The 19,241-nt window shown below is 35.4% G+C and overlaps 1 protein-coding gene across 2 annotated transcripts; it reads left to right on the forward strand.

Annotated features, from left to right (window-relative positions):
• Positions 1-187: 187 nt before the first annotated feature.
• On the forward strand, positions 188-18,040 carry LOC111597650 (protein FAM13A). Of its 2 annotated transcripts, none has more exons than XM_023312471.2 (3): positions 188-325; positions 13,757-15,610; positions 17,290-18,040. In XM_023312471.2, exons 2-3 carry the CDS (start codon positions 13,763-13,765, stop codon positions 17,977-17,979), a joined length of 2,538 nt encoding a protein of 845 aa, XP_023168239.2. In that variant the 5' UTR covers positions 188-325; positions 13,757-13,762; the 3' UTR covers positions 17,980-18,040. The 2 variants fall into 2 exon arrangements, with proteins under 2 accessions (XP_023168239.2, XP_023168238.2); XM_023312470.2 differs by lacking the exon at positions 188-325 and adding an exon at positions 11,444-11,493.
• The last annotated feature ends 1,201 nt before the right edge of the window (positions 18,041-19,241 follow it).

Raw genomic sequence — 19,241 nt, forward strand, 5'->3', positions numbered from 1 at the left:
GGGTGTTAAAGCCTGAAATGTGACTATTTTTTGCAACAATTTATTTGACTAATTGCCTCCACCCAACATAGAACAGAGGCCCAAGTGGAGATATTTTGTTTTTATAACGATTCTCGGTGTGCGCGAGCTTTCAATATATAATTATTATTATCATTATTCTGATTATTATTAGTATTATTGTTATTATCATTATTATTATCATTACTGTTATTATTCGTGCTTTGTGTTAACCAACAACATCGTGCAACTGGCGAAAGTACGTGGAAAAATCAGCAAAATTGAAGACTTTGCGAGAAATTTTTGGAAGTCCGTTAAGGCTTGCATTGTAAGTATGATTATTATAATATATATCATTTATAAATATTACACTGACCTGAGTCCGTAAGCTGTTAGCTTAACTTCTTGTTTATTTTTTTTTGGTATTTTTCCACTAATTTTCCACCCTTACTAGAATTTTCTTAACATTTCGTTTGATTTCACACGTAGGCCATAAAGAAAACCTTCACTGAAAGAAAAACGAACAGCTGTTTAGTGTTAGATAGACTATGCGTTGACCTTCAATCAAGGGTCTGTATTCCTTGTCATATTATATTATATTATTTATGGCCAAAACAATGATTAGGTCACTTAAATGCTTTTTTTTGCTAATGATAAGCAAAAGTGGAATACTTGAGTTTTGAAAAGATGACTGTACCGTAACAATCAATTGAAAGCCATTAAGTGATTTATGCAGGAATGTATTACACAATTCATCCAGATATTTATAAATATAGACCACACAGTGCTTCGCTTTCATTTACAGGAATTACTATGATTATTTATAGTAATTATTATTAGTATTAGTTACTGCTGGAGTTAATTGTACTTTGATCAAGTGTGACTTGTATATTTTGGTTACTGTCGACGATCTTTATAGACTTTGATATCACATTACATGATGTTTCTTACCAAGTTTTTATTTCTACACGTTTCTAATGAAAACAAATTTTAATTACTTCAATTTATTCGCGAAGAAACTGATGATGCTTAATGGTATCTTTAAGAAATCAACCGGAAGCAAACGGAAGACTAAGATATTTAAGGTTCTTATTTCATCTGCAATTTTGTTTATTTAATATCTGTTTACGAATTGTTTCCTTTGTCCTTAAAAAAAAAAAAACAAACTGAGAAGTTTCATATTTTATATAAAAAAAATTAGAAGTGAAACTTATTAAATTTTTCCTTAGTTTACCTTAATTCTACTAAAGTTGGTTGAGCTTTGCAGGTTCAAATTATTTCGTCTTTTCTGAAAATGAAAGATCTAGAGAGAATATTCCACTCCCTATCTTTCTCTGTCTGTCTTCCTCTCTCTGTTTGTCAGTCTTTTCGGCTGGTCGGCTGTTAACTTAATTTATTGCCTTGACGTCCGTCTGTCACAATTATTGATAATCCATTTCACACATTTGTTCAGTTTGTTGCTAATCGTGTTGGATTTCGTTTTTGATATATTGTTATAAAGAAATTCACACCTGTTGATTTGTAAGTCGAGCGTTGCCAGGCACAAAATATAACTTCACAGAACCGATTATTGGCAGTTGTTGATAAACACAGCCTGGACTTTGCTAGCTACCTCAATCTTGCTGTTTGTGTCAATCATGATTGATATCCAATTTGTCCACAACACAAACATTCACTGTAATAGATAGTGTTGTTTGTCTATGACAAAGCGATTTTCATATCTTTCCTATCGTACGCGCTACCAACTGAATTTTTTCCATAACATTTCCACTGAATCGATTAATTTGTCATTGTTGTTGTTTCTATATGTATATATATATATATATATATATATATATATATATAAATATATATATATATATTCTGCTCTTTGTTTGCTGGAGTTTACTGTACTAGCAGTACAAGTGAGCATTCACTGTACATATTGTCTCATTCTGTTGACGCCGTCTCTCTCTCTCTCTCTCTGTCTTACTTTAACATATATTTTTTTGACGTCTGCTACAGTGAGCTATAAATTTTCCATTTAGGTAGTGCGACTGTCCCAATATTTACTTGTTGTCTCTACCTGTTCTCACTCTGGTTGCTGTCGTCGCGCGAGTTTTACAAACTGTTGCGTGCTTTTAGGAACCACACCCCCCGACTCTTACCTGATTTTCACTCCACTTCACATAATTTATTTACGTGCTAACAATCTGCACGTCACAGTCGTCGTCGACATGCAATCCTCATTATTTGTGGCTGTTGACCCAAAAAATTACATGGCTTATTAGACAAGTCAATAATACGCTTGTCAATTACTAAAATACAAAAAGATGAGCCGAGCTCCGCTAGGAGTTACCTTGGGACGGTCAAATGCGCCAGATATCAATTTTGCAAGACATAATATAAAGTGAAGGTTTTTAACTATTAATTTAAGCTTATATTGATTTCTAATTAGAGCCTGATGACTTGTGAGACTTAGTGGTATTGTTGAGAATCGCATAGAAAGGATATATATCAAGCAATTCTTTTATAGAAATTTATATATATGGACATATATACATTCATATATCATTCTTTCATGCATACATGCATGGATACATTTTGATTTAAAATTCGCATAGAAAGGCAATACTTTTAAATTCGTTTTTTATATATGAAACTTAAAAAATTTTATTTTCATATATATATATATCTTAAAGCCACCTTAACCAACTTTTTAAGTGCTCTAATTGCTTGGTGACGATTGATTAATTTTTCAGCCTTTACATTCACACGGCTATTGGGCTTCAATTAGCAAATCACATCGATCAACCACGAGCAAAATGTGTGAATTTGTCTATAATTAGATTATACACAAAGTTCACACTGTGCAGATATATTTTTTACGTCCGTTTATTTCTGAACCAAACTGAAAAGTACACAAACAAATACGAATTTATTTTTAGCATTATGCTGTGAAGAAATTTGAAATGTTTAATATACGTGAACAGAGGCAATTAAAACAAAAACTCAAAATTATGAGTAAAATACCCTGGAACTATGCTGAGTGGGGTATGGGGTATATATGGGTGATAGTCAATGAGATGTCTGTTTAAGGCTTTTGCCTTTAGATAATAATTTATTTTTAGTCATAGTATTGCAGAAAAGGTATCACAAGGGCTTCTTCATGTCTCTCTCTCTCGCCCTCTCTAGACATTCAGTTAAGCTCTCAGGTCATACTACAGAGCATCTATGAGTCGAATGCTCTATCTTTCAAAAGTTCTCATTTGTAGAAACATAAACATTGATGATAATGTTTTATAGTTTTTTGCTAGACACAGATGCCATGGCGTCATCTTGACTCATTTGAAAATCTCGTGACATGATTATGCAAAAAAACGAAGTCAGGCGTGCCAGGCTAGAGATAGTACCAGTCGGTCTATGGCACGTGGTAACAGTTGACAAAAAACCAAACCACATTTGTGCATTTGACCAAAAAATAAAAATGAAACCAGAAACGTGGTATGCAAAAAATTTTAAACAAAATAAAACCTGTTCGCCTTCAACAGACGCATAATCAAGGCACATATATGACATATAAATATATTTAAAATGTGTGTGTTCTTTGCGAATTTGTTGCTTGATCGAAGCTTGGCAAAGTTCACGAAACTGGAAAGAAAGAAATTTTATACGAGTGTCTGCAGCGCGCTGCCTCAATTGAACTTGATTGATTTTAACGAAATGCGAGTAAAAATACACAATTCTTATATTAATTGAAATACAACAACAACAATAGCAATAAAAAGAAATCATCAATGAAATGCAACCGCTGATTGCGTCACGTGCCGCCAATCAAAGCCCATCGCATCGAGTAGGCGTAATCGTAATCGTCAACGCGTACTTTGCCCCATTTCAATTTCCAGCTTCTGGCTTCCAGCTTCCAATTCCCAATTGTCATTACCTATGCCCCACTCTCTGATTTATTCACATTTTTTATTTATATATTTTTTATTCGCCTTTTTTGCGTATTTAAATCTTATTTTTCTTGTTCTTTCATTCACTTTTGTCGCCGCCTTTAAATGTTTTATTCTGATTGATGAGTTTCATATGGGCTTTGTAGTCGCCTAACCTTTGTCTACTCATAAAGCATTTCTCTATTTGTTGCATTAACTTTGTTTTGCATGTTTATATGTCGAATTCAATGCAGGTGTTTTCTTATAGTTGTATGAAGGTAATATTGTATAATATGGAACTACCTTTTTCATATTGGAAACTATAACAATGTATATAAAGTAACGCAAATTTTGTTTCTTATTTTAAAGTTATTTATTTATTAATTTTGGGACCTTCAAAGTAATCACCATTAAGTATTATAAATTTCTGCTTTAACTTATTCTCGAAGCACTTCAAATAATCGTTTTTTATGATCCTGTTGTGCTCCTCTTTTGTCGCTCTTTCATGGTCCTCTTGAGTTTTGAGAACAAGAAAATGTCACAGATCAGACCAGTCGAGGAAATACGACCATTATAGATATGTTGTTTCGGAACAGAAATTTGACACAGATTCTTTTCTTCTGGTTACAAGCTTGATTACAGATTCTACTATTTTCTGGAATAGACAAAGCTAAACAATTAACTAAAAAAGAAAGCTCGGATTGAGTAAACGAAACCCACGGAAATTACAAAATACGGACAACATTCGATTTCGTCTGTATTCCACTTCTAAAATTAAAGCTAGTTAACCAGATAAGCTGCTGAGCTTTTGTTAAAAACTTTTAGAAATCTATTTAAAGTATTTTTGTGGTTTGTTAATTAGGGCGTCCCTGCTCTAGCCTGGGAATCTATGCCTAAAAAACTGTATAACTTATAGAAGTCATGTGACATATATAAAAATACTCTTCAGATACTATAATCGACTCATTTACTTCATATATAATTTATATACAACTCTAGTAGGCTTTATTACAGGGTATATTAAATTTATTTGGATTTTCTTATTTTTTAGGTTCACAAATTTGTCTAATTTGCTTGCCCATAAACTTTATTAATTAAAATTTTTTGCTTTTTGCATTTGCATTTTATGTTTTTTTTGCCTGGTTTTATTCCACTGACATTTTGTGGCAACACACAAGCACACACATGCCTTAAAACATGACGTCAGTAACTCGTTTGCTGATTTGCCGGTTCACTATTCACGCTCTCTTCATCTCTCTCTCTCTGTCTACTGTCTATCTCTCACTCTCTTGTTGCACAATACACGTTGCACGTGCTTCACATGGAACGCATTTCTGTGGCAAAGGCTGTGGGAAATTTTCCATCAAATTATATGTATAATGAAATGATATTGTTTAGTCGATAGTTGTTAAACTGTTTGTTGCCTCGACATTGATTAGACAAAAGTCGAATGGAATTGTACCAAAAATAGCGCATAATAAATATAGAAAATGGAGAGAGAGAGTAAAAGAGAGAGAAAGAGATTCAATATCTGACTTGAGAGCCTCTCAAAAAGAAAGCCATCTAAATCAAAGTGAGTTCTTAGATGTTATCAAACTGATGTATGACCGGGCGTTCAATTATTATTTTTTTAGAATCATTAATTACACGCTGTCACGCTAGATAGAATATAAATACTTTAAGTACTAAAGTATAGCACCTAAATATAGTCAAACAAACAATGATCGATTAATTGACGATGAAAGTCGGAAATTTTTTGGTTCGGCTTGTCGCATCAATTAGACGTTGTCAATGAACAGAAAAGCAGCAGGAGACAGTTTGAATGCTCTCTAAATACTCATAAAGAACTTACACGCGCACACCCGCACCCACATTAACAGATATAAATCAATAATATTTACTCAGTCTGCCACGCGCTTAATTATTTCATTTTATTTTAAGGCGCCTAATCGTTGCTATGAACACTTTGAGTGCTCCAAATACGCATAGACTAGTCGAAGCACTCTCAACTGCTTATGTGTAGTGTGTCATAAATAGTGTTTTATGAGCACGTTTTATAATTTGACACATTAATTTGTCTGGGCACATAGAAGAAGTATTGGAAATAAAATATAATACTTGAAGCACTCACATATATTCATTCATTAGCTCTATAATATTAAGCTATATAACGGTGTGTTTATTACTTATTAATATTGCACAAATTTATTGCCAAGCTGGGAGGAAATTTTTTCGAGTACTTGAAATATTCACACTCATAAATATACTCAACGTACTTTCACTAAACGCTATAAATATTCAAAAATATTAGCCTAAATAGACGAGCTCATTTTTTTTTACCTGAATTACACTTTTAGCAGATGTTGAAAGTAAAACAAGTACTTTGAATGTTTGAACTAATCATGAATATAATTAAACTACTTCTTACACTTGTACTAAGTACTTACTTCGATAAGAAAAACTTAGTTCCACTTCAATTGTTGTCTCAACAGCTGCAAAGAATAGTGTGAATACTTGAAATACTTTAACATGTACTCAAAATACTTACACTCAGCATACATACTTCAAAGTATTTACTTAAGAAAGTAAAAGAACTTAACTTTCTTTGGATTGTGTCATCATCATCAGTGGGTTCTGCTTATTGAAAGAACAATAAGTATTTCAAATGCTTCCAGACACAAAGTACTTACTTTGATGTAAAAACACTCGTAAATACTTAAACTAAGTTTTTTATAGATTTCTTTATGTTTGTCACATGAATGAGTCGTCCCTATAAGTATAAAGATATCATATTCATTATTTATTAAAATCATTTGCTCTCTGCCAAAGACCCATTCAGAGCATTCCTAATCTTATTGAATCTGCCAAAAAAAAACCCTTTGAATACTTCAAATACTCATTCAAATAACAAATATACTCACAGCTATACTCAAGTAAATTCCAACTGAACCATTTCTTAACTACTTCACTGCTAATACAATTAGTTGAAGATAACATAATGAGAGTAACAGCAGCCAGAGGCACTCACAGAGAAACAGACATGATCTGTAGATTTGCTAAGGAGAGCTGTTGTGATTACCTTTAATCAGCTGTTTTACCTGGCCACCGGTTTGAGCCGGTCCACGCTGGCGTTAGGCAGTCTGCGCCGCTGTGACTAGCCCGGAATCTTATCAACAACGTACACGAATAAAAAAAATCAACAAACTGACTTTTCAATATTTGCACGCCGTGCGCTCAATAAAAAAATTAAAATATTTTCGCAGTTTTATTTTTTTTTCATTGTATTTGATTTGTTGTTCCGATTGTGACGCTGAATTTACATGGATTTGTTAAAATGCGCACATTGCGTATACGCCGCTTGTTACCGATTTTAGCAGCACGCTGCGAGTGGGTGTCATGTGTGTGTGTGTGTGATGCTGCTGTTGCTGTGCACCAGCGCGAAGGTTTGTTTTCGTGCCCGTTTCTGCCTTGAGGTAAACAATTTGATTAAAGCGCGTGTCCGAGCACACTGAAAGCGTTGTTGCTCTCTCTTTTGTTATTCATGATTATTTCGAGTGGGTGTCTTACAAATGTAATGTCCGGCCAAGGTTCAATAACATTGAGTTCTAATCAGAATTTCCTACGAATTTATTATATCATAATTTCTGTGCGAAATTCTAATTGTAACAGCTTTTCTCTCCCATATCTTCATAAATATAAGCAAACAGACACGCATACCATCTTTAAAATGGATCATGACTCATCACGCTTATCAAAAAAATAATTTGTTAGCAAAAAAGCATTTTCTATTCACATATTGATTGCTTTAATGGGTTGAAGCTACCAGTTTATCATTTATTTTTATTAACTATTATTACGGTTCTTATCAGCTGTTAAGCTAAAACATTTTTGTGGCTGGGTTTCATATTATACACGTTCATGCAATGAAAGGAGTATATTGGTTTTGCGCCATGTCCAGCCTGCTGGACGTCCGTCCCTTAAACATAAAAAAACCTGTATTCTGCAAATTTGGGATTCACCAAAAGTGTTTTTGGACTGTGAACAAGTATTATGTAGTCGTTGTCGCCCGGTTGCAATATTCTCACTTATTTTTATCATAGTAAAGTGCAGGGTTGGGTTTTTTTCGCAATATCTTTCGCGTCATGCGTTTGCCTTTGTCAATTATGTTAATAACTAATTGCATTTGGGTGAATTTGCAATTGTAGTTTATTTGTCTGCGTTTCTTTCTGTTTGCGTCTGCTTTGTTTTTTTCAGTGAGTCAGAGATCAGACAGCAGCCAGCTGCCACATTTGGGGGCATAAACAGTCGTTAAGTCAGCAGTGTTTTTCTAACATAAACAATTGATAAACGGAATACGGAAATACGCACAAAAACAAAATCAGAAGACTTTAAATATATCGTGGTTGTGTTAATTATAACTAAATCAAAGCAATGCGTAGAAACGTGAACCGACTAGAGTTCTATGTTTAGAGACTGTAATGTTGCCAATAATAGCATATTATCAACAATATATTTAAGAGTATAGTAGGGCATTTGGTTACTATGGCTAGGAGGGATTTCTTTAAGAGATTTGAAACATTGAACAATGAGACAAGCAGTCGAATCTTTGTGTCTCCTTATCAGTGCTATACAAGTTCGGGTTATTTTGTAATGGGGAATTACATTAATATATTTTAATATAAACACAGCCTAAGAGGAAGTAGTAATCTAGAGTCAGACTGTGCTTTTGTGCAGTCATTTGTTGTGACTAATTGGCATCTGAAACCCAAATAACTTTGTCATGTCAGCCTTTCTCTCCTTAAGGTGCACCTCAAGCCCTTTCAAGTTCTTAAAAATAGTGGTTTTCCACAGAGATATTGTTTTAATTGAGCTATCTATTAAATATAGTAGCTGTCTATCAAGTATATTAGCTCATGTACTTGGAATTAAATTAAACTAAATATCAATTTCAAAAAGACCTATACTTTTAGAGATATGCTATATATCCGCGTTTTGAAATATATATGCAATGTGCCAAAAAATGTTTTTTAAAAAAATGCTAAATTCAAAAAACATATAAAAATGGCGTATATTAGATGTGTGAAATACATAAATATTGCTGACAGACTGAAAGTCGAAATGACAGGGAAAAGTTGACAGACAATTGACAAACAGTTGGGCAAATACATAAAGATGTTACTTGATGGAGAGCCTATCGAATTGACTGGTTGAACAACCGACAGATAGCTTGACGTAAAACAGAAGAAGATTCACATGTTTCTGGGAAAAGGCTGAATAACTAACTAACAGAGAGACTTGCCGTAAAACTGATTGAGATATGAGAACTGCAGTAAAATAGATAGAAAGATTGATATGATTTTGTAACAATTCAATATAAAAGCGATTTGGTATTACATGAATATAGTCTATTCAAATATATATGTTCATATAGAGCAGAGTAGCTTAGATAGCAGCAAATTAAAATGAAGTCTTTAATTTAAATATTTCATAAAATATAATATTTGTTGTCTTTTTATAGTAAACTTGCCTATTTCATCATTTCTTGTATGTATTTCTTCATGCGCTAAGCGCAGCGCACTCAATGCGGCATATTTGCGTAGACAGCGTTGCCAGATAGCTGTAAACCCAGTGGCAAACCTAAAAGTTGTTTCTTTAGCTATTAATTAAATGATATCTGTCCATAAAATCCATTTTAATTTCATTATTTATTTTATTTGATATTAAATTCAACCAAGCTTCGCGCGTGCTTTCGATTTTACAATATGTAGATAGGCAGATATATACATATATATTTACTCATATAAGTATATATATACGTATACATTATATCTATGAACTTATTTGTATTGCTGCACATTCATTTTGTGCTGTCAGCACTTGTAAATTCCTTTAGCGCAAAAGTCCCTCGCCCATTCCATTTTCAATATGTCTTTAAGTTTGGTCCAATTAAATTGATAAGCGTTAATGCGGGGCTTCCGAATGTGGGCATGAAGCTTTGCACGCGCCACAATTTGATATAGACTTGGGCTGTGGGGTTTGTCCTTTTGGCATTTGTGCTTATGGCGCTCAACTGTCAGCGATCACGTCGTCCATTTTGTATGTATCTCGAGACAGACACCCCCCACACCCTCACTCTCACTCCTGCTGCATTGACGTCAGCGGCGCGTGGGCTTTAATTGTCATTCGTAGAGATTCTCAGTATGTTTTTGTTGTTGTTGTGGCTGCCTCTCTCTCTCTCTCTGTGCTATGTTGTCTGTTGTCTGTTGCAACAAAAACATTTAATTGATTGTGTGTAACCCATAAGCAGGGTGACTGACACAGTTCTGCTTTGCACAATGTGGCAGCAGCCACAGTTAATTAGCTCCAATTGTGCGAAATTGTTTTTTTCTCACATTTTTGGCTTCATTTGACAATTGTTGCGTCGGCGACCTTTTGCTGTGACATTGCACTTGAAAAACAGTTGACTGTTTGCTGCTAGCTGTTAGCCGTTTGTTGTTGTTCAGGAAGTTTTTGCTTAGTTTTAAGTTGCGCTGCTTGCATATCAAATGCCTTTATTAAAGTTCAGTTGAATTTTTGCATGTGCTACTGTTATAATTCTTATCGTTCGCTTTTTGGGCATAAACAAGTGCATAAATTCATAAACATGCCCATAAACAGCCGACAAATTAGCGTGATTTATTTTTAAAAATCCCCACACACAACGCAGAACAGTTCATAAATAATTAAATCAAAAAAAACAAAATATATATATAAATCAAGCATACGCCCGGTTGTGTTGGCTGATAAGGTCAGCCGCCAAAATCTTTTAGTCTGCAGCCCATAGAAAATATTCGCACCTTTGTACTTCCGCTCTCACACTCACCCACTCTCTCGTTCTTCCTCACTCTCTCTCTCACTCTTTCTCTCTGTTTGTCTGTCTGCTCGCTCTCGGTTTCGGTTATGATCGATTAGTGCGCAGAAGTGCGCTCGTTCTCTCTGCCTCTCTTTATATATTTCCTACTCTCACACACAAGCTAACGCTCATTCGCGCTCTGTTTCGCCTGTGCTCGCCAGATTTTTCGCATATAATTTGCGAGGTCGACGTTGAAATGAATTTAATCGCATTTCGGCGCGCGCAGAGAAAACAACGAAAATAAATATATCAAAAAAAATAAAAACATTTTCAAGTGCTACGGAAAAAACAAAATAGAAAAATTTTTACACAAAACATGTGAAATTTAGGACTTGCATTTAAATTGTGATTAAGCACAATTTTCAAATACAATTAAATCAAAAGAGAAAAAATATATAAAACATAAATCAAGTGAAACCTTAAACTTGACTTTAATTGTCGAAAGGCAATAAATTTTCAATTGCCTTCGATTGAAGTTAATTTTCAGGCGATTTCTTATGAAGTCGCTAAAGATTTCTTTATTATAATTTCGTTGCCAAATTGTGATAAATTTATTAAAAAAAATTGTGATATTTAAATTAAATACTTATATATATATACATATATATATAAGTATATATAAAAAAAGAACAGACTGATTTAATTTAGTTAAAAGTTACAATGACGCCAAAAATTATTACATACTTTCTGGTAAATAAATAAAATTACTAAATTTCTACACTTAAGCTTGTTTAATATATTTGCTAAAAAAATGGTTGTGAAATTTTAGTGGCCTAAATGCGTGGCTAATTTTTTGCTAATTTTTTGTTATATAAGCAACGATAAGAAAAATAAATGTTGCTGCTAGACTATTGAAGGATATATTATATTAGGGTGGTTAGGGATATTGGTATATTAAGTATAAAAATTAACAATAATTTTAATTTATAATTTAAATATTTTAAATTTTAATTATTTTCTTACCTACTAAAGAGAGCTACATTTAAATTTTGCATATGGGCAGCAGAATATAAATATATATATATATGCTTTATCAATATCAGACACTTGCTTATATAATTTCATCAGAACATTTTTGGCTTAAAAGCTGTGCGGAACTTTAGGGATATATATACTTTTCCCCATATTCAACCTTGTAGAGAATATATACAATTATTTACTGTATTGTATTGAGTAATTTATTTAACAGTCAGTTATATAAAGAGTGATAATTGTGGTACTCATGGCTTCAGCTCTTCTAAGATTGACGTATTTAAATATCTATTTGCCGACCTATTTTTAATCGACGTCAGCAACTCAGCTTCAATAAATATGTTATTCTAAAGCCTGTTCGATTCTTAAAAAAATATTTATTTTTTCTCTTATAAAAGAAATTTGTCTACCAGGCACTGAGCAATGTATTCACAGGTTTTTTATGTGCTTCATAATTTATTATAATTTTTACTTATTTTATTCAATTTAAAAATCATTAAATTTAATATTAATTCAGTTTTAGTTACCAACTTATCTTTATCTATGTATATATAATTACGTAATGAACTTACTAGAACTTCATTAGCAATCCAGATATCATATATCATATATGTCAATATTCTGCTTCAACCTCTTACTCATATGTCAGCTATGCTGCACTGTTGATGTTCTTACAATTGTGAGAAAACTGTCACTAAACTATTCGGACGAGCTCGTTAAACACTTTCGACTTTAATTGCAAAAGGTTGCGCCTTGATGACTGAAGCACAGCGTCAAGCATGACATTGCAAATGTATCCAATACTAGAACTTAGTAAGACTTAGTATTACTCATGGAAAGTTATATTAACCCACTTAATGTCGCCTCGCGTGACATTTAACAGTTTTTGCTTAATTATTTAACAAGCAGTATTAAGCGGGTTTGCGTGGTCAAATTGAATTTTAATTTTAATTAAATTTTAATCAAATTTATGAGAGTGTGAATTGTGTGAGTTCATGGGGAGATAGGTAAATATTTAATCTACATGAAGAGCTTTGATTAAATTGCATAACTGTATATATTTATATATTTAGTATTGGTCAATTGAATGGCCTGGTTAGATGTTGAGTCAGTCCTTTAATCAGTCACCGATTCGCTAATTTTAGATATAAGGCTAACATTCAATAGCGTTAAGCTATATCTATTAATTTTCTATATCTTACTCATTCAGCTGTGCATTGAGTCAGTGTTTCAATTAATCAATCAATCCATTAGTACGCGATGATTTTACATATCTCTACATAAACTCTGATTTCATTGCATGCAAGTACTGAACTAGTCTAAAATGGGAAATAGACATCTGTACAATTAGTCAAGCATTGGTTTCTATGTCTTATTCTTCCAGCTGTGCTTTCTTTTATCCGTAAATCAGTCAATCATACAATCATTATAATTAATTTTAGACATCTGACACGGATTTGATTGCGTAAATCTATATTTGTATAGATCAAGCATTGTTTTCCAGTTCTTAGTTATTCAGCTGTGCGTTGAGTCAGTCTGTCAATCAGTCAATCAATCAGTATTCGTTAAATTTAGATATAATAACTCTGATTTGATAGTCTAAAATTAGTTTTTCTAGCTTTTAAAAAAGCAGCTGCACTTTGAGTCATAGTTTCAATCAATCAATCACTCAATCACTAAGTCACAATTCGTTAATTGCAGCAGCAGAACTTGACTTACATTAACAAGGGCCCATATATTGACCAGAAATCGAAAGACATCTCATTTTGACCGCTGTTAGTGCGCCTTGAGCCCATCAGTCAGTCAGTCAAGGCGTTTAGTTGGCGTCATGCGCTCGCAAATGTTGCTTTAATTATTGACTCGTGATTGCGAGCGTCTCGAGACAGCACACCACGCGGCGTATGAGCAATCTTTCAATTTATACATATATTTTAATTAATTTCTAATGAATTCTGTTTTATTTTTATTGCATATTTTGCAGTGCGGCATGCGCCATCCCACAACTGGCCTTAACGAAGACGACCTGAGTCGTCTCACTGGTTCATCCTCCTCATCAAATTCGTCGTCGTCAAACGCCGGCTCATCATCATCCTCATCATCGTCCTCGTCGGGAACAGGCGCTGGCACAGGCATAGCCATAGACGTTGCCACCGTTGCAACGGACAGTTGCGATGTGGTGCAGCACTCGAATACGGAGGCAACAGCAACGCCGCGCTTCAATTCCACCTATCTACCCGAAATCATAAATCCACTGGAATGGCAAAAGTCACGTAAGCGCAAAGAGCGCTTGGACAGCTGCTCGGCGAGCAGTCAAGATCGCAAGCTACAGCGCAGCAACAGCGAGGAGCTGTTAACCGAACCGGATCCAACAATCAACACGAACTCAGCATCCACAACAACAACAATAGGAACACCAACAGCAGCAACAACACCCAATCAAGCTCAGCTAACACAACGCTCTTCTACAAACTGTGACGTCATACGGCGCGTCTCCTCGGAAGACTTCAAGCGCACGGCCAGCTTTGCCAGCTATTGCCAGGAATTTGAGCGCGATGCAAGCGCTGAATTGGCCACAGACAACAGCGAGCAGCAAGAGAACAATGCCTCGTTGGCCAATGTGCCATTGAACAGTAACGCTGAGGTGCTTAAGGATCGCGCGCGCTATGAAACAAGCCCGGCGCGCTCTCAGCCGCATTCGCCAGTGCGCAATGGCAAGCAGCAACAGCAGCAGCAACTGCTGCAGCAGCAGCTGCAGCGCGATGCTAGCGATGACAGCGAATGCGAGCACGAGCGTCGACGCAGCAGCGAACGTTTCTGCAAGTCGCGACAGCCGCCGGTGCGCAAATCAGGCGTCAGCAAAAAGCCAAGCACAGCGGGCAAATATTTGCCCTCAAGGCGGGACGAGCAAAGCGCCTACAAATACGATCTGTCGGCGTTGAAGTACGAGCGACGCGGCTTCATCAGCAGCAAGAAGCAACAGCAGCAGCAACAGCAAAGCACAACATCAACCGTTGCTGATCACAATGACAACAATCTCATTGACTTCCATCAGCAGCAGCAGCAGCAGCAGCAGTTTCAAAGCAAGCGCAGCACCAGCATTTCGCCCACGCCCACCACGAGCAGCTCTTGCAGCTCGGCGGGCAGCGATGATACCACTCCAAATCCAGCGCCCGTCAAGGCCAAACCACCTCAACGCCAACAGCAGTCACTCAATCTGACCTCTGCCCAGGAATCCCTGCCTTGGGTACGCGGCGATGAGCCAGCGCCTGTGCTGAGTCGTCGCTATGCCCACTCGAGACATCATGCCGGCGGCAATATTGATGCAGCTGCCAAGCTGGCCAAGGTGATGCCCTATCCACAACAGCTGCCCAAGCAGGCGTCCAGCGTACAGCTGCTCAGCGAGGATATGGATTGCCTGGAGCCCATGGATGCAGTGCGTGCGTTTAGCTCATTGGAGAACATGCGCACACGAGATGTTATGCAGCAGGTGGTGCCCGCTATGATGGCCTTCCAGACGCCCGAAGAGCGCGTCAAGGCCATCAATCGTCGTGTGACAGCACTTAAAAAGAAATTGGTGCAGCTGGAAGATTCGCTGGAACAGCGTCTGGGCTATCGACCATCCCAGGCGGAACGTTTGAATGACAAATACATGAAGAATGCACTCGCCGAGCTCAGCAAGCTGCGCAAGGAGCGTCACGAACTTAAGACTGATCCCATCTCAGCGCTGGGCTTGAAAGTGGGCGCCAGCGGCTGCGGTGCAGGCTACGCAGCCAGCGGCCAGGAGGCAGCCAAGAAACTGGAACGCATGAAGCATACGCTCAGCGAAATCGAGCAGGTAAGCGAAGGGAAGGGCAGCGAAAGAACAGGCGGGGCGGGGCTGGCATGCAAATGCCAAAATGACAAATCAACAAACACATTTTAGTGGACTAGAACACGCCCCGAATGACGCCAAGAACATTTAATGACACTGTCTAAGTTAGCCATTAAAAATATATATATGGAAAATTCTGATGTGTCTGAGTTAGCGAAAAAAGACATTTCTTTCGCATATTTTCGGATTGAAAATACAATGAGAGACAATTTGGAATAAGCTTAACTGACAAGACACAAATAATCAAAGAAAATTGGGTTATAAGAGAGGATAGGATTGGTGAGAATGAAATTAAATCTATTAGCATATTATATAATATTATTATAAAGGCAATCTATAAACGAAGTTAGTTTAAAAAGAAAAGAATGAAAGAAATTCGTATATGTATATAATATTATATCCTAAAATATTTAGTTATCAAAATATATAATTAAAACTGTTGCAAAAGTAAAACACAGTTGCTCAGCATATAAAGTGACTAGTATTAGTTATATGAAAGCTTTACTTTACCTCATTTTCTGATTATATAAATATTTAAAAACGATTTTCATTTAACGACGCCCACGCGTTGTGCCTGGTTATGTGACACATAAGAAACTAAGCACTTCTTATATGACCTGTAATAACTGTAGAAAAGCCTATTAAAGTTGACACAATACAAAACACATATTCCATATATATAGTATATAGTATAGATTATATATTATATATTTATATATATATAAATGAGTTACATTTCAGAGCGCTTTTATCAGTTGCTTGTATTTTTATGGGCTTAAGAAAATTGTTTTTTTTTTTTTGGTTTCTGATTGAAAGAAAAGCACGTGAAAGCTTTAATTTCACGACCTCAATTTGATTAAACAACGATTCTAATGTCATTTCCCTAATGCCCCATATGACAAATGAGTTTCGTTTATAGTAAAAGTTCTGAAGACTTTTTCCTATGTCCATATTTTTCATAAGCAGCAAAATGTCACCATGTGATCAGATATAATACATATGCATGTGTATGTATATATTTATATTTTCTTAACGATTTGTTTTGAGAAACTGCTGTTTTTGTATCTTATATAAGCACGATTATATGTAGCCATACATATGCAACGTGTTTAGCAGACAGGCCTCTTGGCTATGGTCAATATCCACTACAAAAACAAATAAACTTGAAAGGCTGCCAAAGAAACAGAAAGAAGTGGATGGAAAATTGGCATAAATAACATGTAGAAATATTGTAAGGGGTAAATAATATCATCTATATATATATAGATGGTATATATATATATGTGGTGCACTTATTTTGAAGGGTAGATAGTATCACATATATAGAGAGGATATAGGCTGCACTTGTTATTTTTCCCGATTTTCCAATTCTATTTTTAGTTGTTTTCTTTCGCAAATTCCATTTATAATAATTGACTTGTTTACGAAGACAACAATTTTCACTGTCAAGTGGATCGCACTTGGCTTTCGTGGGGCATTATACGTTATAGGCGGACCCATTTGACACTTTGTGAATTTGCCAACGAAAAAATCAATTTGGACTTACAATTTTTGATGGATGTGTTTGATAAATGCGACGCAGTTTATGAGCTTTGAGCACTCAGCTAATACACTGTTTTTTTTTTTTTTTTTTGAATGTGCAGAATCTCAGCGAGAAACGTACGCAGAATCATCGACCGCAGCAGCTGGAGGAGCTGACCTCGGATCAGCTGGTACAGGAGAAGAGCGCCGTGCAGCATGGTCTGCTGTACTTCGAGAGTCTCTATGGCCATCCCATTACAAAGGAGGAACGCGATGCGGCACGCCCACTCTACGATCGTTACAGGCAGCTAAAGCGTTTGGTCTCCCGTCACATTATGTTTGGCGGTGGCGCCGGCGTGCATGAGCTGCCCACGATTTTGGAGCACGAGGCTATGGTCTTCGAGGCGACATCGACACCGCTGCAGTATTCATCGAATAATAGTACCGAGACTACGAACTCACCCAGCGATTCCATGGCGCCAAATACCCTAACACAGAATGCTTCCTCCGATGAGTCGACCACAACGACAACAACAACCACAGCAACCGCCACAGAGTCAGCTCAGGCGGAGAATATAGCGGCGCTGAGTGTGGATCAGCTGTGGGAGCAGCTGGAACGTGTGCGCGACGAGAAGATGCTGCTAAAGGCTACCATTAAGGAATACGAGTCCATATTCGAGGAGCAAAATGGACGCAAGATGTTGAAGCCGGACCGAAAGAGTCTTGAAACGGAGACCTATGCGCAATACAAGGAGAAAAAGGCAAAGGTGCGCCTGCTGCAGGCGCTGATCAAGAAGCACATCGGACACTAGATGGCGCCACAAACACCTACACGTACACACACAGTCATACAAACTATTTATTTCATACACAAGAAAATATTATTTCAAATTATATATATATATTATCTAGCATACTATTTAATTATAATTATAAACAAAAAGAAAAGCAAAAACAAAAAAAGATAAACACGTAGTTTTTAGATTTACATTTATCATATATTCTATAATGATACATTTTATGAATATTGTTGATTCCTTATTGTTTTTGAAAAACATCTATACGCTAATGCATCAAAAACAAAAAAAAAATTAAAATAAATTATAAACATTACAAAAAAAACAAACAAGTGCACGTGAAGCTGCAAGCAATTTGGTTCTGAAAGAAACGATTCACATCACATCCTATATGGCTTATAAATTTATATATATATATATATATCTTAACATATATATCATACAGACTTCTTCCATACGGAATTGATATCTATATATGTGTATGTATATTGGATTCGTATAACTCCTTGAGCCTGATTCATTTGCTATCTATCGTCATTGATGTTAAAAAATGAATATTTGTTCCCTTTCCATTATATTTTTAAGTTTCGAATATAATGCTCGATAGGACTGAACCGCTTTCAGACATTTCGTTAACAGTTTCCAATTGGAATGAATTATTGACTTTAATTTTATTATTTATTTATTTATGTTTGCCCTGGCATATTATTCTTGCACCTATTAATTAGTTGTAGGACTTCTATACGTTTGTTAAAGCATCAAATCAAATATGAATCAAGAAATTTATGAATACTTCAAAGAGAAAAAGAACTTTATAAATGTTGTCTTTCCACATAAAGTTAAAAATTTTATAACGCTAAACATAACTCTATATCCCTCTATATATAGAAGAAACTATATTTGTATCAATCAAATGTTTCAGTGTGTGCTTCTCTATAAGTCTATATCGAAGGCATATATGTTTTTTGATTTGACTTTCGGTTGTTGTGCAGGGTCTTTAGAAGGTATTAACAATATATATATATATAGTATGATATGGATATATCATATATAGTACATATGTGTATGCGTATGAGTATGAATTTACAAATACCAAAAACAAAGAAAACATATTGAATTCAAAACATTTACAAGAATTATTCTTATATATATATATATATATATATATATATATAACAAAGAACCCAAATACAAAGATTTGTAGCGTTAAAAGTAACCCTAGAAAAACAAAGAGTAAATGTCTATAATATGAAATGCAAAATAAATTATATCACGTT

This window comes from Drosophila hydei, unplaced genomic scaffold, assembly GCF_003285905.1.
Source record: "Drosophila hydei strain 15085-1641.00,03,60 unplaced genomic scaffold, DhydRS2 tig00008122-arrow-pilon, whole genome shotgun sequence".
Lineage (NCBI taxonomy): Eukaryota > Metazoa > Arthropoda > Insecta > Diptera > Drosophilidae > Drosophila > Drosophila hydei.

What these genes read in the sequence shown, in the direction of transcription:
- LOC111597650 (XM_023312470.2), top strand. Translation starts at nt 11,464, where the DNA reads ATGACGCCAAAAATTATTACATACTTTCTG. An exon ending in AAATTATTACATACTTTCTG is followed by an intron (nt 11,494 to 13,756) that starts GTAAATAAATAA and finishes CATATTTTGCAG; the next exon opens with TGCGGCATGCGCCATCCCAC. An exon ending in CGCTCAGCGAAATCGAGCAG is followed by an intron (nt 15,611 to 17,289) that starts GTAAGCGAAGGG and finishes TTGAATGTGCAG; the next exon opens with AATCTCAGCGAGAAACGTAC.